General features: G+C 46.5%; 1 protein-coding gene across 25 annotated transcripts in view; it reads right to left on the bottom strand.

The window, feature by feature from the left end:
• The window catches only part of LOC133251387 (protocadherin gamma-C4), a 186,900-nt gene that overhangs the window by 15,904 nt on the left and 145,055 nt on the right, over positions 1-25,941 (bottom strand). Inside the window, exons 1-2 of one of the 25 annotated variants that reach the window (XM_061423770.1) lie at positions 2,178-5,777; positions 1,605-1,814 (exon numbers count right to left, since the gene is read on the bottom strand). The exons of 20 other annotated variants lie outside the window; for them this stretch is intronic. In XM_061423770.1, coding sequence (XP_061279754.1) covers positions 1,605-1,814; positions 2,178-4,058 — 2,091 coding nt within the window. In that variant the 5' untranslated portion in view covers positions 4,059-5,777. Of the gene's footprint in view, positions 1-1,604; positions 5,781-5,888; positions 8,751-13,539; positions 16,176-25,941 lie in introns of those variants that run through there. 4 more of the 25 variants (XM_061423747.1, XM_061423775.1, XM_061423746.1 and 1 more) reach the window with 4 other exon arrangements.

Below are 25,941 nucleotides of genomic sequence, written 5' to 3'. Positions count from 1 at the left end.
TGGAGTACAGACATATTTTGACTAAAAGCTCCTGGAGTTATAGAAAATTACGTTATTTTACAACAAACATTTCCCCAAATATGAAACCACCTGCTGGTTTCTGGCAGAGGTCATGGTTTTCCAACAGCAGGGGAAGGAAGGGCTTGCCAGAGTCTTAGATACTTTGGTGGCAGTTTATGGTGGTTTAGTTGCTAAGTTGTGTCTGACTCTTGCGACCCAATGGACTACAGTCAGGCTCCTCTGTCTGGGATTTTCCAGGCAAGAATACTGGAGTGGATTGCCATTTCCTTCTCCAGGGGATCTTCCCGATGCAGGAATCGAACCTGGGTCTCCTGCATTGCAGGCAGATTCTTTACTGACTGAACTATGAAGGAAGCTTTGGTCAACTCCAAAGTCCCCGACATGGAGAAGGAAATGGCACTCCACTCCAATATTCTCACCTGGAAAAATCACATGGTCAGGAGTCTGGTGGGCTACAGTCCATAGGGTGGCAAAGAATCAGACACAACTGAAGCAACTGAGCACACAAAGCCCTGATGGTAGATCGCTGGGCCCATGTGGGCACGACGGCGCCAAACGCCTATGTCTTAGTATCCAGAACCCAGGTGCTCCAGGTTCCCACTTCCAGCCATAGGACGGGTCGGTGGTGCCACAGAGGGCCGAGGCGGCCTGTCCTACAGAGGTCTGTTCACTTGTCCCAGGCCGGCCCCACTGCCCCTTGAGCCACAGGGCATTGTGGCCTTCCTGAGCAAGGCTTCTGGGCAGGAGGCGCCCACCAAACTCTGCTCAGTGTCTGGGCCCAGACTGACCCACCAGCCCATGGGTCACAGAGTCCCGCCCGCCCCGCACCTAGAGCGCCCCCAGTGGCTGCAGCACTAGCGACTCGGGCCACCAAGAGGCCCACCAGGAGGCGACCAGTCCAGGCCGGGGCGGGGATAAGTGGGGCGGCCAAGACCTGGTATTTCCCTCAGGTTAAAACCTCTGAGGCTGGCAGCAAGGTGGGAGGGAAGCTGTGAGCTGTCGGGACAGCCCTTTGCAATCGTCTGGCAGTTAAAGGCGGCGTATGAGGACAAGGACGGCCAGGTGCGAGGGGCGTGCGCAGGTGCAGCGTGGGGAGCCTGTGCGCTGTGCGTGGCACATGGGCCAACCACAGACGTGTTGGTTTGATGTGGGAATAAAGAGGGTTGTGAATCACAGTGAAGTCACCAGTCAAGAGAGTGGGAAGAAACCTAAGAAGAAACCTCAAGACCAGCAGAGCGTGCCTGCATTGGAGCCTAGGAGGTTGGCTGCAGAAAGGGATCTGTGGCTGCCTCTACCCAGACCTGGATCTGATGGAAAACACCAGAGTGATCGCCAGACCCCATGCTTTTCTGTCTGCCCTATCCTCTCTCCCCCCTCACCCACAGTTGCCATCACTTCCCCAGACACAGCGCCCCATCCCTGCCTCGGCCACACCTCTGCTTCTGCACAATCCATCCAGTCCCGACATTCGACAGACATTAGAGTCAAGCCCCACCAGAGGGAGCAGATGCCAAGTTCAAAGTCCCTGATGTGGGTGGGCGGCGTTTCCATTTCCGCCCCCAGGGGTAGCGCAGAGCCCTCACCTGGCTCCGCTCCAGCAGTGTGTTAGAGCGGGACCGGAAGGCGTCGGGCTCCGGTGCGAAAGCTGAGGGCTGCTGAACGCTGAGGGGCCTTAGAAAAGTGAAGTCACTGCCGTCAGAGGCTGGTGAAAAGCACGTCCTGTAGCAATGGCTGTGCGAGTCTGTGGGCCGCAGCGTCACCTCCATATACTTGAGTGTGCCGTCTGAGCTCACCTGTAGGTTGGGGCTGGATTGCTTATAGAACTCCCGGGAGGGCGAGTCCTGGCGCCCGCAGCACTGACCCCCACCCCCATCCCCGTCCCCCCGAAGGCACTTAGCTGACAGAAAGGTGAAGGTGACTAAGGATAAGAGGCTGGTGGCCGCAAGAGCCACAATGAGGTAAAGGGTAAGGTCTGAACGCTCAGGAGGGTGTGTGAGGAAGTCCCTGGATTTGGACATTTCCTCAGGGTCCTCATCTTCCAGAACCAGCAGCACTGTGGCTGTGGAGGAGAGTGAAGGGTCACCATTGTCCCTCACCAGGACCACCACCTGCTGGGTGTCAGCGTCATCCTCCAGTAAGGCCCGGGCTGTTCGCACCTCACCAGTGTGTGCAGATACCAGGAACAGCCCTGGGGCTGTGGACTGTGGCAACAATGAATAGGAGAGCCAGGCATTGTGGCCTGCATCAGCATCTACAGCTGTCACCTTGGTGACCAAGGAGCCAGGAGGGGCAGATCGAGGGAGACGCTGGGGGAGTGAGAATTCCCGACCCGGTCTAGGGTGCAGCACAGTTGGGGCATTATCATTCTGGTCCAGGACAAACACGTGGAGAGAGGTGTTGGCGTGCAACGGGGGAGAGCCAGAGTCTCGAACGCCCACCACAATCTGCAGCATCTGCAGCAGTTCGTAGTCGAAAGTACGCTGGGCAAAGATCCGCCCATCCTCGGGGTTGACATACACAAAGGAGGAGGCTGGAGAGCCCTGAATCTGGTTCCCTACAATAGAGTAGGTAAGGCGGGCGTTATCCCCAGTGTCTGGATCGGAGGCAGCCACGGTGCAGAGAAGGGAGCCTGGAGGCCGGTTTTCTGGGATGTAAGCCGTGTAGAGCTGCTGGGTGAAGTAGGGTGTGTTGTCATTTACATCTGAAATGTTGAGCCTGATGGTGAGATGTGCGTGCAAGGGAGGCGAGCCCGCATCATGGGCCAGCAGCTCAATGATATAGTGGGATGTAGCCTCACGGTCCAAAGGCTGACTGGTTAGGAGTGAGTAGTGGTTCTCAGAAGGTTTAATCTGAAATGGCAGGTCTGGAGAGAGATCAAGGCTCACTTCACCATTTCTCCCTGAGTCTCGGTCCCGCACATTAAACAATCCCACTACCGTGCCCACTGGTGTGCTCTCCAGGACAGGGTTGACCAAAGAGGCCAGTAGTACCTCTGGGGCATTGTCATTGGCATCCCCCACATCCACTTGAATCACACAGTGGCCTTCCATGGCTGGCTGTCCCTGGTCACGGGCTCTTGCATGAATTTCATAAAAACTTGACTCCTCGAAGTCAATGGGACCCAACACATGGATTGCTCCACTGCTAGGGTCTAGGCCAAAGAGGTTCCGCACTGCCTCAGACGTATGGTCTCCAAAAGAATAGTCTAGTTGGCCATTGGTGCCCTCGTCTGGATCAGTGGCGTTGAGGCGCAGCAGCAGTGTGCCCACGGGTGCATTCTCTGGGAGTCCCACACGTAGAACTGAGGACTGGAAGGTTGGAGCATTATCATTGATATCCAGCACAGTGACAGAGATAAGGGTGGTCCCTGAGCGGGCTGGGACGCCCCCATCCACAGCAGTGAGCACCAGCTGATGTCTTGCCTGGGTTTCACGGTCTAGCTGCTGCTCCAGCACCAGTTCTGGGAACAGCTTCCCATCTTTTAGGGTCTTCACATTCAGAGAAAAGTGGCTGCTGGGGCTTAGAGTATAGAAGCTCACAGTATTGGTGCCCACGTCAGGATCCTGGGCACTATCCAGTGGGAACCGTGCCCCCAGTGCAGCTGACTCTGAGATGCGTATCTCTCGCTCAGGGGTGGCAAAGCTCGGAGAGTTGTCATTGAGATCCAGGATTTCCACCTCTACACGGATTAGTTCCAGGGGGTGTTCGGTCACCACCTGTACTGGCAGCAGGCAGCTGGTGCTGGCTGCACACAGGCTCTCTCGGTCAATTTTCTGATTCACTGCCAGAGCACCACTCATCAAGCTCAGGGAAAAATATTGCCCATTCTCCTCAGCGCCCAACCGCAGCCGGCGGCTCAACAGATCTGCCACCTTTAAGCCTAGATCCTGAGCAACGTTCCCCACCAGCGTCCCTGGCTCAGACTCCTCCACCACAGAGTAATGAAGCTGCCCAGACACCCAGCCCCAGCAGCACAAGGACAACATGCACAGCACTTGCCATTTCCCAGCGAGCTGTGGGGGTGTCTTTGGCCCCATGACCCAGAAGTCCCTTCCTGGACACTGACTCTGTGCTGTCCTGTCTCCAAGGTAGACCCAGGGCTTGGAATGTAGCAGCTGAAATCTCTTATGTCTCCTTCCAGCCTCTTAAAAACTGCTCCGAGGTTTGTCTGCCTGCAGCAGTTCTTCTTAGTCACCAAATGGCGGGGGTGGGTTGGGGGGGAGGGGAATTGAATCTGAGTGGAGCTGGGGAGCTGGGGGAGGAGAGGCGGGCTAGAAGATCAGATCCCCCACCTCGGCTCTAAGTCTGATTGGCCCAAAAGTCTGTCTCCTCTCAACCAATTATAAAGTCTCCTCAGTCCTGGAAACCTTAGGAACCGGCGCTGCAAATCCGTGTCACAGAAGCCTCCTACCTCCCCACTTATTTCGTGCTGCAGGTTGATTCAGTTCCCTTGGCAGCAAAGTTTGACAGCTCAGATGGTGCTCAACAGGGAAGACAAAGTGGTACAAAACTTCTCAGGGTTCTGTCCCAGCAACTTCCTGTGTAACTTCAGAAACTCCCACTATTTCACTTGAACCATCAAAATGTTGTCCTTCTCCAGGAAGCAAAGCCCACGTGTTACTCCCTCCCTATCCCATTCTGCCAAACACTGCCAGAGTGAAAGAAAAGATTTGTTAGGACCCTTCAGAGTCTTGCTTGGACTCTCCAGCAGTACCTTGAGGAATCTCAATGTCATCGATGGCTATAAGGATTCTCTTTTTCTGAGATTCCACATGAGCTATGGAATGGGCATCACAGCTTGCGGTGGGGGATGAGAACACTTCTAGGACTGATCCAGGTCACCCAAGGAAGGTGGCTAGAATCTAGGCATGGTCTCAAGGCTTCATGGTTTCATCAATTCAGAAGAACTCTACTTAAAAACTCCCAGATTGGCTGTCTCTATGAATTCCTCAGCAGCAAGACAGGTTTTGATACTTAGTGATTTCACTTACTGCCTTCCCCCCTCCCAAAGAGGTAATGTTCCTCTGCCCCAGTCGACTGCATCTAGCTCTGATCCCAATGGGGACTTGATTGGGAGACCTGAAGACCTCGGACAAAAAGACCCTTGCTTCCACCTTGTTGCCTCTCTAATACCTTGGCTCTTTCCTCTTATGTTTCAAGAGGGGCTACCCTGCTGGCTCAGTGGTAAAGAATCCACCTGCCAATGCAGGAGATGTGGGTTCGATCCCTGGGTTGGAAAGATCCCCTGGAGAAGGCAACCCACTCCAGTATTCTTGCCTGGGAAATCCCATGGACAGAGGAGCCTGGTGGGCTACAGTCCAGGGTTGCAAAGAGTCAGATGGAACTTAGTGGCTGAACACCAAACAACAACAACATTTTAAGCAGAGAGTCCCTTTCACAGTGGGTGAGGGAGTAGATGACACTGTGGAGCAAAGATATAAGTTTCCCTCAGTCCACTGGGGAATGGTAACCTAGAATTAAGGTATTCCAAACCCTGACCCCTCATTCAGGAAGAGGAGAAAAAGTCACTACCTGGGTTTAGGTGCACCTCGTACACGAGAGCCTTCCATGTGCTCCACATTCCAGCAGCGTGTTTCCACAACACCCCATCTCTTGATCACTCACTTTCATTTCTTACTCTCAGACAAGGGCATAATCCACCCCAAGTATTAATCTGTGAAAACTGCCTGGTTAATTCACAAAACGCTTCTTAAGCACATCATCTACCACACAGTCACCACTCACAGAAGTGGCAACATCACTACAGGCTCTTACAGAGAGACCAATATATTCTCCGGGACAAGGCCCAGCCACATGCCTGCATCTGAATAACCCTCAAGCATTGGCTGAGCCTGCAAAGGTCTCACCTCTAGCCCATAGAGAAGATCAGAGGGTGGGCAGCTTGGGCGAACGGGTTCCCCTGCCATAGGTGCACTGGGTGACTTCACCATCATGAAGCTATCACTCCGAGTGGGTGCAGAAGCCAAGGGTGTACAGCCATGAGAGTGGCCGCCCACATCAACAAACTTGATAGGATCATCTGACCCTAGCTGGATTCGGAGGATCCCATTGGAAGGAGGAAGCCCCTCCCTCCTTCGAGACCGGGTGAGACAGGCACAGGTGCCAGCAGGAAAGCAGGTCATTCCACAGGCAGCCCCGCGCAGGCACTTCGAGATGAGCGCCACGAATGAGCCAAAGGAAACAAAGCAAATTGCCACTAGAGATACAGCCAAGTAGAGGGTCAAGCGGGATTCTCCTTCCCTTGGAGCTGAAGACTCTCGAAGATCAGGGACAACTGGATGAGTGTCTTCTTCCAAGGACACCAGGAGAGTGACGGAGGTAGAGAGTGGTGGGCTACCACTGTCCTTTACCACAATGACCAGCTTCTGAGGCGGGAGATCAGCTGGGATGGGAACAGCTGTCCGCACCTCCCCGGCATAGCGGGAGACTGCAAACAGGCTGGGATCTGGGGCCTCCAGGAGCTGATACGAAACCCAAGCATTGTAACCTGAATCCAAGTCCACAGCGGTCACCTTTGTGACTAGGTGGCCAGCACCAACTGATGGAGGCAGTGCTTGGGGACATAAGGAACCAGGCCGAGCCCTAGGGCGGAGTACAGCTGGGGCATTGTCATTGAGGTCCAGCACAAACAGACGAACAGTCACAGTGCTACTAAGGGGTGGGTTGCCCCGATCCCGGGCTTGCACCTCAAACTGCAGCGTCTGTGTTTGCTCATAGTCAAAGGATCGAGTCGCATGAACAGCTCCCGTCTGGGGGTTCAGGGAGATGAAGGAGGATGCTGACACATCTCGATTTCTGGGCTCGAGGAGAGAGTAGGAGATAAGCGCATTCAAGCCAGAGTCGGGATCAGAGGCCGCAAGGGAGCAGAGCAGGTCCCCTGGGCGATTGTTCTCTGGAACAAACACCTCATGTGACCTCTGGAAGAAAGAGGGTGGGTTATCATTCACATCCGAAATGTTAAGGAAAATGGTCCTGTGGGTACTCAGAGGAGGGCTCCCGGCATCAGAAGCAGTGACCATGATATCATAGCTGGATTTGGCCTCTCGGTCCAAGGGCCCAGCAGTCACCAGGGAGAACTGGTTCCTGAAGGCGGACTTGAGGGCAAAGGGCAAATGGTCAGGAATACGGAGGCTCACATCCCCATTTGAACCTGAGTCAGGGTCCTGCACACTGATGAGTGCCACCACAGTGCCAGGCTCTGCACTCTCCGGGAGAGTCCCCAGCTCTGAGGTCACTGTGATGTGGGGGGCGTTGTCATTCACATCTAGGAGATCCACCCGAAGGCTGCAATGTTGCTCCATGGCTGGAGAGCCCCCATCTCGAGCCCGCACATCAAATTCATAGTAATTCTCACTCTCAAAGTCTAGGGGTCCTTGAAGAGTAAGCTTTCCATTAGTGGGGTGCAGGCTGAAGAGGCTTCTCACACGATCAGGGGTGTGACCACTGAAAGAAAAGGTGACGTTACCACTGGGACCCAGGTCTGGGTCGGAGGCATTGAGCTGGATGAGCAGCATGCCGGCTGGCGCGCTCTCCAAGACGCTAATCCTATAGCTGGATTGCTGGAAGGCTGGGGCGTTGTCATTCACGTCCAGCACTGACACCCGCAGCTCTGCCGTGCCAGATCTCGGGGGGTTCCCGCCATCCACAGCAGTCAGCACTAGGCGGTAGTCTGACTGCTTTTCCCGATCCAAAGGTTTCTCCAAGAGCAGCTCTGGGACCAGGCTGCCGTCGCTGCGCTTCTTGACATCTAGGGCAAAGTGTTCATTGGAGCTTAGTCTATAGCTGCTGATGGAGTTGCTCCCCACATCTGCATCCTGAGCCTTTTCCAAGGGGAAACGCTGTCCTGGAGGAGCTGCCTCCCCAATTTCCAAGTCCAGCTGCTGCCGAGGGAATCGGGGGGCGTGATCATTCACATCCACAATTTCTACCTCTGCTCGGTACATTTCCAAAGGCCCTTCTGTTACAAACTCCAGGGGCACAATACAGCTGGCACTGAGCCCACACAGTGCCTCTCGATCGATTGGATTCTTGATGAGCAGGGCACCGCTGTCCAAATCCACACGGAAGTGTCTTTGGTTCACCTCTCCAGCGACCTGCAGCCTGCGAGCTGCCAAGCTCTCGGTATCCAGCAGGAAATCTTGGGCGACATTCCCCACAAAAGTCCCTTCCTGTGACTCCTCTGGGACCGGGTATCGGATCTGCCCACCAACGTAACCCAGGTGGCAAAAAAGGAACAAAAGGGTAGCCCCCCGGCAGATTTGTACCCAGCCTCTCACCTTGCCGAGCATTGCTGCTGCCCGCTAGTTCTCTATCTGGTCCTGAGAAGCCCCAGAAGCTGACCCGCCCCAAACAGCCACAGCAGCTGGAGACACCTATCTCCCTTTCCCCACGCCAGCTCTGGCGCGGCTGGGCCGGCGCCGCAAGGGTTACGCGCCGTTTTTTGCTGGTGGCGGGGTAGATTTGTCTGCCTTCCTCTACCCGATTGGCAGACAGCGACTCCTGGGCTCAGCCAATAGGCTAAGCAGAGAACGTCCCAATAGCAGCAGGGTTAATGCGACGCAGTATTGGAAGAAGGGGGAAAAAAAAAACACAAAAACCCACCTATCTTTTCTCCTTCCTCCCGCTCAACAGCATTTTCCCCCCATGGGTTATTACCTCTATAGAGAGGCAGACAACATATATGTTTTTGTTTTTTTCCCCTAATTCACCAATCCCCACCCCACCTCACCCCGCCCCTTTTCGGCAGGGAAAACAGCGACAGCCTGAGAGCCCTAGCAACCTGCAGCCCAGAGAGTGAGTAGCCATTTGAGACTGGTCACTTTGTTCAAGCCAGTGTTGTCATCCACCAATATTCTAAAGGAGTAGCTTCTGCCTCATTCTGATTGTATTAGAGCAACAGCTAATTAGAAGCACTGCTTTATACAAAAAACTCTGCCCCTCTGCATATTATTCAGAAACATATCCATCTCTTTGCAGAAAAGGCTTACACATTAATGCAGCCTATTAAATTTATGCAGTACACATTTCTGTTGTAACAGAAGGCGCAGCAGAAACCAAATCTCTCTTACTCGGATAGTCACTGGTGATATACTAAATTGCCATTCATTAATTTCAAGGACAGTATGGAAGGAATGAAGGAGAGGGGGAGAAGCCAGGAGAGGGAGACGTTCCAAATCAGTAAAGAATCAGCTTGTTTGGGAGACGCTAAGACTAAATCTCATTACCTGGCAGAATGCTAATGTTCACAGATTTAATAGCTTTCTTGAATGATTGAGATCAGCTACCAACAGCACCAGTGCCTACAAATCTCCTTTATTTGACACCATGGTATGCTTGATATGTTGTTAATTACCAACTGTGACTGTTTCAAAAGAGCCAAGTTTTTCACCGAGCCCTAGGGGGCCTTTTGGCAAGGGAGACTTGATCTCACCCTCCCTGGAGCCTGGCTACCACCTTGCACAAATGCAGAAAGATTGTTCAATTCACACTGTAGTTACCTGCAAACTCTAACTGGAGTCACAAACACACCAGAACACAAAGAGAAAAATCTATCCCGATTTGCATGTGAGATTTTTAGAAAATTCATCTGAATCCTCACCTAGGCTGCCAATTATTGTTGGTGGTAGTGTTTAGTTAAGTCGTATCTGACTCTTGGTGACCCCATGGCCTGCCAGGCTCCTCTGACCATGGGATTTCCAAAACCAGTAGCAAAACCAGAGGTTATCCTCCCAGGTGTTTTCCCAAACCCTTGATCTTCATGAATATCCTTTCGATGGTGAGGCCAGCAACCAACATTTTGGTCTCAAAGGGAGGTATCTGCTTTCTGTGTTCTTTCAGCCCCAAACACCTAAACCTTCTCCCATGGGAATGACAGGTGTAAATCCGTCGGACTTATAAGGTGTTTATGCCAGGATTCACTATCTCAGTAGAATGACAGCATCTTCCCCTGAAGCTGCCAGTGGGAAGGGATAAGGAGGATCATTCTTGACTCATTCCTCTTCCATCTTCCCTTTACCATGTCAATGAATAAGTGCTGATAATTTCACTATAGTTACGTCCCTCAATCTATACTTGTCATTGTGCTGGTTCAAGCATTTCTCAATCTTCTCAAATACTATAATAGCCGTCTAAATGTTCTAAATGTAATATAATAGCCCCATGTTACATTACAGGGCTTCCCCAGGTGGCTCAGTTAGTGGTAAAGAATCTGCCTGCAAATGCAGGAGACATGGGTTCAATCCCTGGGCCGGGAATATCCCCTGGAAGAGGAAATGGCAACTCACTCCAGTAATCTTGCCTGGAAAGTCCCATGGACAAAGGAGCCTGGTGGGCTACAGTCCATGGGGTGGCAAAGAGTCAGACATGACTGAGTACACATTCAAATCTTCTTTAGTCTCTAGTCCCAATATCCCCAATCCATTATGGCAACTCATTTCACCATTCTTGCCTGGACAATTCCATGCACAGAGGAGCCTAGTGGGTTACAGTTCATGGGGTTGCAAAGAGTTGAACATGACTGAGTAACTAAGCACACTCACACACATTTCATTTATGGCTACCAGAATAATCACTCCAAAACAAGCAAACAAAAACTCTGACGACATTATATCAGTTCAAAATTCTGCAATGACTATCACGGATATAGAATAAAATAAAAAATCTTGGCACACCCTAAAGGTAACTCAAGATTTAACTCCTGCCTACTTGCTTCACTTTATCTCCTGCAAAAGTTGTTTTACCAATACACTTTAAGGTTCAGCAATATTAAAAAAAACATTATCCCTCTGCATGGAATTTCCTGCAAGGGTCCCTCTCTACTCGCCTTTCCCCTTTATTATCTGATAAACTACTACTCAACTTTCATTCTCAGATCAAGCATCATCACCTGTATGAATTCTTCCTGATTTCCCCAGGCTGACTGGGGTGTTTCCTTTCCTTTGCTCCCATTGCTTCCTGTATTATACAGATCTCCCTTACCATTTTTGTGGGAGTGTGTGCATGTCTGTTTCCTATGGTACTCCATGTGCCACAGGAGCAGGGACTGTGCCTTTTCATCTTTTAAAGTGTCTGGTACATTCACCAATACACGGTGAATTAGTGCTATTATCACTTGTTAGTCAACAGGTATCTATTGAATGCTTGTACTTCATGAGTATTTTATATTTATACATTTTATATACATTACTTTTCATTCTCACACAATTTTGGAAGAGTTTATATTGGAGAACACAAGCTCAGAAATGTTAGGAGACTTGTGTAAAGTCTATCAAGTGCAGTATTAGGGTCTCCCCACTTTCACCTCTAGACTGTCTAGAAAGAAATAAAACCTCTTTCTGTAACATCTTAAATCATTTTCCTAACCGTTTGTCATCCCTGTAGCCATCAACTGACCCTTTTTGCTGGCTTTAATATCTAAGAACTAGACCTCTTATAGATCTCAATCCCTTTTATTTGCAAGTTGACACCAAAACAAACATATCTATAATATTAATACTTGAACTGGAGGATCATAAAGCCTGAATCCTATATATCCTAGACTTGACCTTTTTATGCCAAGTATGTAATTCTCCCATCTCTAGATTTTTAACACAGTTGTATTGAGCTACATAATTTATCCATTACACCATACAATTCACCCCTTTAAAATGTACAATTTAATGGTTTTTAGTACATTCACATATACTAAAATGATGCAAACACTACAGTATAATTAGAAGAAAATGTTTTCACCCCTAAAAGAAACACCATACCCATTGCTGAGCTCTAAATTTTTAAAGAAATAGTTGCCCAGGTGCTAGTGGTTGAGGAAGATTTTTCTCCTTAGATGACTGAAATATCTCACATTTTCCCTATAGTGCTTTCCTAGAGCTATTCTATATAATAATTTAAGGTTGAGAAATAACATTATAGAATTTTTTTAAGTTCAGCCTGGCAAAACAAGGCTGGCTGCTGGTTCTGTGAACTTCAAAATAACTTAGTTTCAAAAACATGCTAATTGATGGACAGGCATGTCTTAGGGCAAAGCTTTTCAAATTTGTCTTCACACTGGAATCACTTGAGGACCTTCAAAAAATACCAATGCCTGTGTCCCATTCCAAGAGACTGCTTTATTCCATCTGGGATGTGGCCTGGGCTTCAGGATTTTTAAAAGGTCCCTAGGTAATTCTGGTGTGCAACCACGTTTGAGAACATCATTCAAAGGAAAATGCCAGTTTTTTCCAGTCTGATCAGAAAAGCAGCAGCTGCTTCTCTCTGGCCTTCATCCTTCCTTAGCCTTTCCATATATGCCTCTGCTTTGTCATCTTGAACTGTCTCCAGGTTAGTATTTAAAGAATTTTTTGGAATTATGACACAACAAACACCGTGCATATATTGTATCATGCACTAATCTTATAAAACTCTTGCTACTTCTTTTCCACATACTAAAAATGGGTCTAGAAAATTTAACGTGGCCATGGACTCATGGATGATAAGTGGTGGAGCTTCCTATGTCTAACTGCCAGACCCAAAGGTTGATAGCAATAATATACTTACTAGTAACAAAGTTATAGTCGTTCTCCCACAAATAGAAGTGTGTTTAAGTTGCACTCCAAAACAAAGGCCTGGACACTATCCTGAATAAATGAAAGCTTTATCTTTTTTCTCAGGGTATGAATCTGCCTGTCACACTACATTTATACCAAAATAATAATAATAATGATGAAAGGATAGGAATTAACATTTAGGGCAAAAAGAACTTTCATTTTGTACTTTATGTCCTTCTGAATTTATTTTAAAAATAAATATTACTTTTACTTTTACAATGAATGGTGGTTACCTTTGGGTTTGGGAATAAAATTAGTTTTAATTTTTTCTTATATTTTTCCATTTTTTCCAAATTTTCTATAATGCACATGTAAGTAATGTCCACAAAATTTCCTGTTGTGTCCTTGAAATAAAATTTAAAGGACTCTAGAATTTTATTTCTTTCATAGAAAGCCATCTGAGAATGAGGAAGAGGATCTGTGCAGTCAAAGGAAAATTATCAGCAAACCATTAGTTTTAATGCAGATGTGGCAATTATTTGAAAGATGGACAGATGAGGTAGTTTTTATACTCCTAGCAGCTGCCACTGGCTAGAGGTTTCCATTAACTTGTACTCAATGCAAATGATACCAAGCTAAGCTCTGAGTGCTGAGATGGTGAGTTAAAGCTTAATGGCCCTTTAGTACGATTGGTTAGTTGCTATGGCAAGTGAATGCTGAGGGTGTGAATTGTGTCCACAGATGAGTGAATTAACTCCACACTGTGTGGGACCACAAACCACACTCTAGCTGGGCCATCTCCTTCCCCGAAAAGGCACGACGGTTGATCTGGGAAAAGCCAAGTAAAAATGTGGATGCGTCATTAGGAAAACATCTTGATGACTGAAAATGAAGATGGCTACATACATTCCTAAAAGTGATGCAGGAATCAAAAAGCATTAATATCATTCCAGGGTGACTTGCTAACCCTTACCTGTCCAGGAGGGGAGCTCTCTGCACCCAACACTTGCCTATAGAACACTGGATCGAGGCTCCGCAGAGTGTTCTGGCGGCTGGCCAGTGGGCTTGCAGTACCCGGTTTCTTCAGCAGTGGGTCACTGCGTCTCGAGTCAGTGGTAAGGTACACCTGATGGTAAAGGTGTGGGGCCATCAGGCCTCCCCGCACAGCATCTGCGTGCAGAGAGGGCCCTGGTGTTCGGTACAGGGAGCTCACCGGGGCTCGGTATAGGTCCCTGGACTGCTTCCATTTGTAAACTTTGAATATGATCACTCCTAATACTGTGACTGCGAACCCCACGGAGACCAGGATTAGAGAGAGAAGTAGATAAAAGGTGAGATTTTTATTCTGCTCCCTGGGGGCAGAGCCAGCGGGGAACTCAGCCAGGGCTTCAGGAGATTCCTCAGTTACTGACACAGTCAGGGTCGCAGTAGTGGACAGCGATGGCTCCCCATTGTCTCTGATCAATACCGTGAGAGTCTGCCTGGGTGAATCTGTATCCTGTACTGGGCGGGCAGTGGTGATTTGACCCGTGTGAAGTCCCACAGCAAAAAGGCTCTGGTTAGGGGCTCCCAAGAGGCTGTAGGAGAGCCAGGCGTTGTGCCCTGCATCTGGGTCCCAGCCCACCACCCGTGTGACCAGGTAGCCAGCAGCAGTACCTCGAGGCAGCATCTCCACTGAGCTCTGGCCAGGCCGGGGGTATAGGACCTGGGGGGCATTGTCATTGCGATCAGTGACAAATACATTCACACTTATGTTGGTAGCCAGGACAGGAGTGCCCCCATCACTGATGTGAGCTGTTAACTCAAACTCACGCCGATCCTCATGGTCCAGGGGCACTAAGGACGACACGACGCCACTGTCACGATTTATCGTAAAATAGCGACCCACTAGGCCTGTTTCAGCTCCTTGCTCTAAGAGAAAGAAGGAAAGGCGAGCATTCTGCGGGGCGTCGGGGTCCCAGACACTTAGGTTTAGTATTGGAACACCAGGCAGGTTATTTTCCTCAACGTAAACATTGTAGGAAGACTGGGAAGATTGTGGAGGGTTGTCGTTGATGTCGGACACTTGCACCCGCACTGTCGTGAGGGCTGAGAGGGAAGGGGTTCCTGCATCTCGAGCCGTGATGCTGAGGTTGTATTCTGGCACCGTCTCCCGATCCAGGGCTGCGCTGGTTTTCAAAGTGAAGTAATTCTTGAGGGAAGATGTAAGGCTAAAAGGGAGACCTGGTGGAACCTCGCATGTCACCAGCCCGTTCTCCCCAGCATCCAGATCGGTCACACTGAGCAAAGCAATGACAGTTCCGAGAGGGGCGTCCTCGGGGACTGGGCTGTACACAGAGGTGACTGTGATCTCCGGAGCATTGTCATTTACGTCCACAACCTCTACCAAAACTTTACAGTGTGCTCCTTCGGGATTGGCGCCCTTGTCTTTGGCCTGTATGTAAATCTCATGGAGTTTGGCGTCTTCGAAGTCCAGTCGACCCTTGACTGTCAGCACCCCGGTAACAAGGTCCAAGGAGAATAGTTCCCGCACGCCAGCACGGTTGTGGCTGCCGAAGGAGTAAATGATTTCGCCGTTGGGGCCTTCATCCAGATCGGTTGCACGGACTTGGACCACACGAGTGCCGGGGGGTGCATCCTCCAGGACACGCGCCCGGTACAAGGACTGGTTGAAGGTGGGTGCATTGTCATTCGCGTCCAGCACAACGATTCGAATAGGAAGGCTGGCGGAGCGAGCCGGAGTTCCTCCATCCAACGCCGTCAGCACCAGCTGGAGATCTGGTTCTCGCTCCCGGTCCAGGGCGCGCTCCAGGACCAGCTCTGCGTACTTAGTGCTGTCTTCCCGAGTCTGCACTCGAAGCGCAAAGTACTCGTTTCGGCTCAGCTCGTAGGTTTGTAAAGAGTTGCTTCCCACATCGGGATCGTGCGCGCTCTCGAGCGGAAAGCGCGTTCCTGGCGCCACGGCCTCGCTAATCTCCAATTTCATTTCCCGAGTAGGAAAAGAGGGATTGTTGTCGTTGATGTCTTGGATCACCACTTCCGCGCTAAACAACTCTAGCGGCCTCTCCACTACCAACTCCAGAGTTATGGTACAGGAGGGCAGGGTCCCACACAGCTCCTCTCGATCCAGGCGATCGTTCACGAACATCTCTCCGGTCTCCCAGTTCACCTCAAAGAATCTTCGGCTAGCTCCGGACACCACCCGGAGCCTGCGAGCTGACAGGCTGCCGAGATCCAAGTCAAGGTCCCTGACCACGTTGCCCACCACGAAACCCTTCTCTCTTTCCTCCAGGATCTCATAGCGAATGACGGCGGCGGAAGCCTTGTGCAAGGCACCCAGAAGCAACAAAACTCCCACCACTCTCCCGGTGCTTACCAGTCCGCCCCTCCAGGCCTCTGGGACCATCTCACTCAAAGACAGTTCCTCTTAGCAGGGTCCAGATCGTCCAGGCTTCTTTCCCGAGAAACTTTCAGCGGGTTAGCGCTCGGGCGCTGGGCTCCGAGTCGGACATGGCTTTCTGGATGCCGCTGATTTGCTCGCCGGCTGTTCAGTCCCGGCCTCATCCCGCGGCGCCGAGAGGGGACGGGCCGGGGCCAGATCTCCAGCGTCTCCATTGGCCGACAGCGGCACGCAGAGTCCCAGCCAATAACTGCACGAAAAATGCGCCAGCGCCGGACCCTCTGAGCGGGATAAGCACTAGCGCCGGGAACTTCTTTCCTTTGGCTTCCTTCCAGAGTTTACAGCCAGAGCACCTTGGCAGAAGCTGCACATCCGAAACCTACCTTAGCTGGAAAGCCAGCTACGGGGTGCTGAAGCTGGCCTTCCTGCAAGTCTAAAAGCCGAACAAAAAGCCCTGTTAAACATTTTAACCGCTATCTTTAATCCCTAAAACGGGGTTCAAACCTAACCAAAAAACGACATAACGTTACCTGGTTTACTGGAGGACTAGGTAAAACTCACCTAGCTGGACTCTACTAGTAGAGAGGCATTTAGCATTTTTTTTTTTGAGGTGTTAATAACAATTTTTGTTTTCTTTCTTAACAAATGCGGCTGTAGCATTCTGGTCACTTCCCCAGTAGAGAAAAATCTACAGGAGCTACCAATATTTGGTTTAACTTTGTTTTGTGAAATTTAAAAACATACTTCAGATATCTTTTTAAATTGAATGTTATTGCTTAGTTCTTATTTCTTAACAATGAGGGAGCATGTGAAAATTTTCTATCCTATATGTTCCAACAAGCATAATCTCAATCAGAAAGCATAATTTCTAAAGTTTCTCTTTACTTGATCAATCTGTTTCTCAAGATCATGAGGCATGCCACAAAGAGACGCTGCATTGCTAATAAAGGTTAACATCCCTTCTTCACTCCCCCCCCACCAACGCAAAAAAAAAGAAAAATGACCAGGTTTTATTTACCACCTGGGACCTTTATAAAATTATTGGGATATCCAAAATACAAAACCTTTAGCCAGGGAATGAAGAGTCTGAGTTTTTCTGCATTTAAGATTGTAATCAAACAAAACACTAATGACTAGGATAATGAATAAGAGAGTCAAGTATAAGTTAGAACCCAGTCATACATCCTTTGAAAACAAACTACCCTCTAAGGGTTCCTGTGTTCCTATCTTATTAAATCAATAAGGCAGATAAAATCCTGGCATCAGAGCAAGTCAATGATATACATCTCCCATTAAATACTAGAGGTAAAGAATCACATATTATTTCTGTACACATTAATTGCATATAGTCCTTTCTGAAGTTTAACTGAAACTTGAGGCCAAGCAGCAGAGGACAGGTTAAATAAGTATATAGGAAGTAAGTATATATAGGTTATTTATAGAAGAGATGAAAAGCCATATTTGACCTATGTCAATACTTTAATTCATCTTTTAAAACCTCTAGTTTTTAAATACTCAAAATTGACAACTGTCCAAACAACTACGAAGGCTGATAGGTATTAGACAATTAGAATATAGAAGTTAGTTCATATATAGTAGCCCAGTCACTTGCTACTCAAAGTGTGAGCCAAAGACCAAGAGCATGGATATCACATGGGAGCTTGTTAGAAATGTTCCCGCTCCAGACCTACTGAATCAGAACTGCATTTTAACAAAATGCCAGGGTGATATGAACGTACATTAAAGTTTGAGAAGCACTGATCTAGTGGGTTTTTCAGATGTACTGATTTATCAAACATTTGCCCCCATTCACAACTTAACTAACATTCTGGTGTTCAAAAACTAGCTTTTAAAAGCTGAAATAATTTTCCCTTTAACAATAAATCCCATAGTTTTCCTAAGACCTCTTCATTAGCCAACAAAACCCTCCTTTTCATACTGTTCATGGGGTTCTCAAGGCAAGAATACTGAAGTGGTTTGCCATTCCATTCTCCAACCAGTCTATCCTAAAGGAAATCAGTCCTGAATATTCACTGGAAGGACTGATGTTGAAGATGAAACTCCAATACTTTGGCCACCTGATGTGAAGAACTGATTCATTTGAAAAGACCCTGATGCTGGGAAAGATTAAGGGCAGGAGGAGACTCAATGGACATGAGTTTGAGTAAACTCAGGGAGTTGGTGATGGACAGGGAGGCCTGGTGTGCTGCAGTCCACAGGGTCACAAAGAGTCAGACACGATTGAGCAACAGAACTGAACCCTCCTTGGATCCGCTGTTCACAGTAGCCAGAGTGATGTTCTTAAATTTTTAATTGGATCAGAAGATTCTCCAGCTCACAGCTCCTCAGGACCATCTTTTGCCTAGTATCCAAGTTCTCAAGCTTTCCCCTAGATATTCTATTACGCTGCTGTGTGGTCAGCAACGAAGCTCTCCACGCAGGCTGCTCCTCTACCAGGAAAGTTTTTTTTTTCCTTTCCTTCCCTTTGGTTATTTCTACTGATCTTTCAGGTCTCAGTTTAAATGTAATTTCCTAATAGAGGTCTTCTCTTCGACCCTAGTTAAAATCAGGATCCTTTGTTATGCTCCCTCAGACAACCTTATATTTTCCTTTGTTGAATATAGAACAATTTAAAATTTTATAATTCTATAGTGCTTAAGAATAATGCCTGCTTCTCCCACTAAGAAGTGACTAAATAAAGCTGCAAAAAGGCAGAGACCATGCCTGTTTTGATTATCACTTACTTCCTCAGTGACTAGCACAGCAGGCACTTAATGCTTCATTTTTTCCAGCTTTATGGAAGTATAATTGATCAAATTATATGAATTTAAAAGGGGTACAACATGATTTAATATATATATATATATATAGTGAGGTGATCAACACAATATAGTTAACACATCCACCACCTCATCTAGTTACCACTTTTTAATGTGTGTGGTAAGAACACTTAAGATTTACTCTTAACAAATTTCAAGTTACACTACAATATTGTTAACTATAGTCACCACATTGTACATCAGATTCCACAAATTATTCATTTTACCCTTTGACCAACATTTCCCCATACTTAATGCTAATCAATATAGTAATCTTTATGCTAATGGTAATCATAAAAAGCAGTAAAGATTATATATATTCATTTGTGTGTATCCATTTTCCCTAGGAGAGAACATTTTTGGAAGATACAGTCTCTGCCTTTAAAGCTACCAGTGGCCCTAATTAAACTGTTTAACTTAATGATTTGAAAGAGAAACATAGTTTGCCAAAGAGCCAAGTAAGGTGTGGTCACGTAACTCACACTGGACAAAAAACTTGCTGTCACCTACATCCAGTGAAAATGGAAGTACTAGTGTACAGGATCGATAGAATTTTCCAGTCTCCATCTTTTTTTCCTCTCTGTTTTATGATTCCAAGAGAGCCTCTGATCAACAAGATGCAGCAAACAATTTTAAAATAGAAAGTGAATATATTACAGTGGTCAAGAGTATGCCTTAGTGTCAAAAAAGACTCAAGTTCCAATACTGCATATTATACTTAGTAGCGCTATAACCATGAAGCCTTTATTTTTTAAATTTTATTTATGTATTTTTGGCTGTGCTGGGTATTTGTTGCTGCACAGGTTTTTACTCTAGTTGTGGCAAGAGGGGGCTACTCTCTAGTTGCAGTGTGAGGCCTTGTCATTGGGGTGGCCTCTCCTGTTGCACAGCACAGGCTTCAGGGCATGCAAGCTTCCGTAGTTGTGGCTCCCCAGCTCTGGAGCACAGGCGCAGTAGTTGTGGTGCATGGGCTTAGTTGCTCCGCGGCATGTGGGATCCTCCCAGATCAGGGATCCAACCCCGTGTCTTCTCCACTGGTAGGTAGATTTTTTACCCCTGAGCCACCAGGGAAGTCCTGAAGCTTTTATTTTTAATTTTTATCTATAAAATGGGAATAACAATAGTACTCCCTGACACATCACAGCTATATCAATCTTTTCTTTTTTAAGAATAAAGATTACAAATTATATTCTATTATATCTTTATTAATATTTACTTTTTGGCCACACAATGCAACATGTGGGATCTTAGTTCCCCCACAACGGATGGAACCCACAGCCCCTGCATTGGAAGTGGAAAGTCTTAACCACTGGACTCCCAGGTAAGTCCTCTCAATCTTTTGTGTTAATCTTTTCACAACTCTGTACTTATCATAGAGCTCAAATGGACGATCAGTGATTTTAGCAATTTAATATAGTTACAAAACCAACACGACAATCCAGTTTTAGAATACTGCCGTCAACCCCCAAAATCCTTTATGCCTGTCTGCAGTCAATTCTTGTTCCCATCCAAAGCTTCAGATAGCCACTGATCTACTTATTATATAGTTTTGCTTTCTCTAGAAATTTCACACACAAAAAAGGAATTATAGATGAAATACCAAGTCACACACGTCAAAATGACCATGATTAAAAAGTCTACAGGACTTCCCTGGTGGTCCAGTGGTTAAGAATCCGCCTGGCAATGCAGGGCACACAGGTTCAACCTCTGGTCTGGGGGGATCCCAAAAACCAAGGAGCAACTAAGCCCAAGCACTGCAATGACTGAGTCTGTGCTCTAGAGCCAGTGCTCTGCAACAAGAGAAGCCATCACAACGAGAAGCCCACGCACTGTAAAGACGACCCAGAGAAGCCATAAATAAATAAATTTTTAAAAAAGTCTACAAATAACACACTGTTGGCAGGAATGTAAGTTGGTGTAGCCACTATGGAAAACAGTAAAGAGATTTCTCAGAAAATTAAAACTGTGACCATCATGACCCAGCAATTCCACTCCTGGGCATATATTCAGACGAAACTAATTTTAAAAGATACAGCAGCACTATTCACAATAGTCAAGACATGCAAACAACCTAAATGTCCATCGACAGAAGAATGGATAAAGAAGATGTGGTACATATATACAATAGAATATTACTCGGCCATAAAAAAGAACACAGTAATGTCATCTGCAGCAACAGGGATGCAACTAGAAATTTTCATAATAATTGAAGTAAGTCAGAGAAAGACAAATACCCTATGATGTCACTTATATGTGGAATCTACAATGCAGCACAAATGGGACTTTTCTGGTGGTCTAGTGGTTAAGACTCTGCACTCCCAATGCAAGGGACGTGAGTTTGATCCCTGATTGGGGAACTAAGATCTCACATATCAAATAAAAACAAATAAAAAATAAGACATGAATGAACTTATCTACAAAGCAGAAACAGACTTGCAGACATAGAGAGCACACTAGCCGTTGCCAAGGGGGAGGGAGGAGGGATAGGGACCATCTGGAGTTTGGGGTTGGCAGATGCAAACTACTACATTTAGAATGGATCAACAATAAGGTCCTATGTGTACATCACAGGGAACTATATCCAATCTTCTGAGACAAACCATAATAGAAAAGAATACAAAAAAGAATGTATACGTGTAAAACTGAGTCACTCTGCTATGCACAGAAATGAACACAACACTGCAAATCAACTACACTGCAATAGAAAAACAAATGCACAGCCTTTGTATCTGGCTTCTTTCACTTAGCATAGTGTCAAACCCAACTATTAACCACAGCCTCAAAAAATGTTTTCTCTCCAACTTTCCTCATCTAATAAGGGCCACTTCTAGTCAGAAATTCTCAGGTCACCCTGGAAGCCCCATCAGCAGTCACAGGATGGACAGCCAGCCAGCCATGGCGATCTTTGAGCAGCTGGACTACATCATCAATGAGCCTTCTCCCAAGCTGCCCAACAGGCATGTTCACCCAGGACTTCCAGGAATTTGTAAATAAATGCCTGATTAAGAACCCAACTGAGCTAGCAGACCTGAAGATGCTCATGAACCACGCCTTGACCAAGTGGTGGAAGAGGTGGATTTTGCTGGCCGGTTGCCCGTAGAACACTGCGGTTGAACCAGTCCAGCACGCCCACACAAACTGCAACGTGTCGATACTCCTGTTATTGCTACCACCACCCACCCAGCGCACCCTGGCCCACCTCTCCTGCCACTTTCCTTTGGGCCACACATGTGGCCCTTGGATCCCTGGAGGCCAAGGCCACTGTACTGTCTTCTCAGAACCTGCTTCCTTAGGTTTAAGGGTGTGTGGGGGCGGAGGGTGGGGGAAGAGGGAAAGAAAAAGCAAACATGCCCCCCAAAAATAAATTCTCAGGTCATTCTTGGGACTTCCCTGGTGGTCCAATGCTTGAGAATCTGTATTGCAACACAGGGGAAGTGGATTCAATCCCTGGCCCAGGAACTAAAATCCCACATGCTACCAGGCAACTCAGCCCACTTGCCACAACTAGAGAATGCCCTCAGGGCTCAAGGAAGACACATGCAGGCAAAGAAAAAAAAAAATTCTCAGGTCATTCTTAACATCTTTCTCTATATTCCTACATTTATTCATTACCAGTTCATGTCAATCCTTACTACCTCCAAACTATACTTTGAATATATTGATTACTTTCCCCTTTACCACCACCACCTTAAATGCTGTCAGCTTCCCCTCTGGTCTTCTTACTTCCTCTTTCACTTTCCCTAAACTCCATTTCACATGTGGAAACTTAAAGAATCTTTCAAAAATATCTATTAAATTATATACTCTCCTTACTAAATACATTGCTTGGTACCAGGACTGGCTACATAATTTGCAGGACCAGTGCAAAATGAAAACAAGGGAACTCCTTGTTTAAAAATTACTACAGGAGGAAAGTGCAACTACCTGTTGAACCACCACTGACAGGAGGGTACTAGAACCCACCAAAAAAAGATACTGCACATCCAAAGACAAAGAAGATGCTGCAGCCAGATGATAGGAGGGGCACAATCACGATAAAATCAAATCCCATACCCCGTCAGTGGGTGACCCACAAATTGGAGAAAAATAATACCAAAGAAGTTCTCCCATTGTTGTGTAGGTTCTGAACCCCATGTCAGGCTTCCCAGCCTGGGGATCCCCAGGGAATCTGGCTTTGAAGGCCAATGGGATTTGATTATAGGACTTTCACAGGACTGGGGGAAACACAGACTCCAATCTCGGAGGGTACAAACAAAATCTTGCATGCAACAAGACCCATAGGAGAGGAGCAGTGACTCCACAGAAGACAAAACCAAAACTACCTCTAGTGTTGGAGGGTCTCCTGTGGAAGCGTGGACTGGCAGGGGCTCACCACAGGGTTGGGGTATAGGCAGCATCAGGCTGGGAAAGTCCCCCTTGGCATAAACCCTCTTGGAGTTCACCATTAACCCAACCATAGAGCCTGCAGACCCCAGGGCTGGGTCGCCTCAGGCCCAACAACCAACAGCGAGGGAGTGCAACCCCATCCATCAGCAGATAATTGGATTAAAGCTTTACTGAGCAAAGCCCTGTCCACCAGAGCAAGACCCCGTTTTTCCCATTGCCAGTCCCTCCCATCAGGAAGCTTACACAAGCCTCTTAGCTTCATCCATCAGAGGGCAGACAGAAGAAGCAAGAAGCACAGTCCCACAGCAACTAAAAGAAAAGCCATATTACAGAAAGTTAATCACAATGGAAAAGCACAAAGTTATGTCCCAGATGAAGGGACAAGACAAAACCCCAGAAAAACGAAATAAAGTAGAGACACACAACCTTCCAGAAAAAGAACTCAGAATATTGTTAGTAAAGATGATTCAGGATCTCAGGAAAACAATGGGGAAGATGTTTACCAAAGACCTATAAGAACTAAAGAACAAATAAACAGAGATGAACAATACACTAAAAGGAATCAATAGCAGAATAACTGAGGCAGAAGAATGCATAAATGACCTAGAGAACAGGATGGTGGAAATCACTGCCATAGAACAGAATACAGAAAATAGGATGAAAAGAAATGAAGACAGCCTAAGAGACTGCTGGGACAACATTAAACATATCAACATTCACATTATAGGAGTCCCAGAAGGAGAAGAAAGAAAGGACCTGAGAAAACATTTGAAGAGATAATAGCTGAAAACTTCCCTAACATGGGAATTGGGCTTCCCTGATAGGTCAGTTGGTAAAGAATCCACCTGCAATGCAGGAGACCCAGGTTCGATTCCTGGGTCGGGAAGATCCCCTGTAGAAGGGATAGGCTACCCACTCCAGTATTCTTGGGCTTCCCTTGTGTCTCAGCTGATAAAGAATCCACCTGCAATGCATGAGATCTGGGTTCAATCCCTGGGTTGGGAAGATCCCCTGGAGAAGAGAAAAGCTACCCACTCGGTATTCTGGCCTGGAGAATTCCACACACTGTACAGTCCATGGGGTCACAAAGAGTTGGACATGACTAAGCGACTTTCAATTTCCCTAACATGGGAAAGGAAATAGTCAACCAAGTCCAGGAAGCATAGAGAATCCCAAGCAGTATAAACCCAAGGAGGAACACACCAAGACATATAGTAATCAAACTGACAAAAATCAAAGACAAAGATAAAATATTAAAAGCAACAACAACAAAAAGACAAATAACATACAAGGAAACTTCCATCAGGCTATCAGCTGATTTTTCAACAGAAACTCTACAAGCCAGAAGGGAATGGCACGATATATTGAAAGTAATGAAAGGGAAGAACCTAAAACCAAGAACACGCTACCCAGCAAGACTCTCATTCACATATGATGGAGAAATAAAAAACTTTCCAGACAAGCAAAAGTCAAGAGAATTCAGCACCACCAAACCAGCTTTTACAATGAATGCTAAAGGAACTTCTCTAGGCAGGAAACACAAAAGAAGGAAAAGACCTACAGAGAATAAACCCCAAACAATTAAGAAAATGGTAATAGGATCTACATATGGATAATTACCTTAAATGTAAATAGATTAAACACACCAACCAAAAGACATAGACTGGCTGGTGGATGAAAACGTGCATGTATGCACTCCACTTACCATATCACTGCTTGACCCCCCCCCAAATTGTATGTAATTATTTTATATTGTTAGGTTAATCATGTTCCCATTATGACTTGCAATTATAATTATCTTTTATTTTTTGTCTGACAATTGTGAAAACTGATAAACATCTTTCACTATTATGATTATGTAACTATTACTCACATAATACCACTGTATCATGATTGGTGAAAAGAAAAATAAAAGAACCCTATATCACCAAAACTACTATTTAATAGCAAAATCTGTAATCACTTTAAAATCCAGATGCATACCAGAAAATCTTGAAATTTTTTGAAAAATGTAAATGCCCAGGTATTGCTTTTTCTCCAGAGCTCCAGATATGTTTCTAATGAGCAGCCATGTTTAAAAACAACTGGACGATATGATGATCTTTAACTTTTTTTTTTTTTGATCTTTAACTTTTATCTAGTTTGTTTCACTTTTTCTATTTCATATTTAGTATTCAGTGCTACCATTTCATTTAGCTTATGTTTTCCAATTTCTCCATCTCTTTTTTATGCTCTTTTTCAAGCCTCTATCAAGATGCAGTAGAAAAGCTTTTGTATACACATATATAAATAATATGTATAATATATGTATTTTAGAAAATTTATTAATTTTTGCCTAACAAAAATTTATGACATTTTGAATCCACTTGTTTGACTTAGTATGAGTAGAATGCTAGATTTCTAATTTTAAAAGATATATAACAAGCAACAAAAGTTTACTATATAGCATAGGGAAATATAGTCAATATCTTGTAATAACCTATAAAGGAAAGTAATTTCAAAAATAATATATGTGTCAAGAATCACCTTGCTGTGCACCTGAAACATTGTAAGTCAACTATACTTCAATAAAATAGATATATTAAGAAAAAAGATTACTACAGGGCTTCCCTGGTGGTCCAATGGTTGAGAATCAACCTGCCAATGTAGGGAACATGAGTTCAATCCCTGGTCCAGGGAGATTCTACACGCGGGGGCGGAGGTGGGGGGGCTTAGTTGACCCCACAACTAAGTACCACAACTACTGAGCCCGTGCTCTGCAACAGAAGCC

This window comes from Bos javanicus, chromosome 7 (genome assembly GCF_032452875.1).
Source record: "Bos javanicus breed banteng chromosome 7, ARS-OSU_banteng_1.0, whole genome shotgun sequence".
NCBI lineage: Eukaryota > Metazoa > Chordata > Mammalia > Artiodactyla > Bovidae > Bos > Bos javanicus.
Note: the sequence above shows the minus strand (reverse complement) of the source record. Positions and strands in the feature narration are given on the sequence as shown.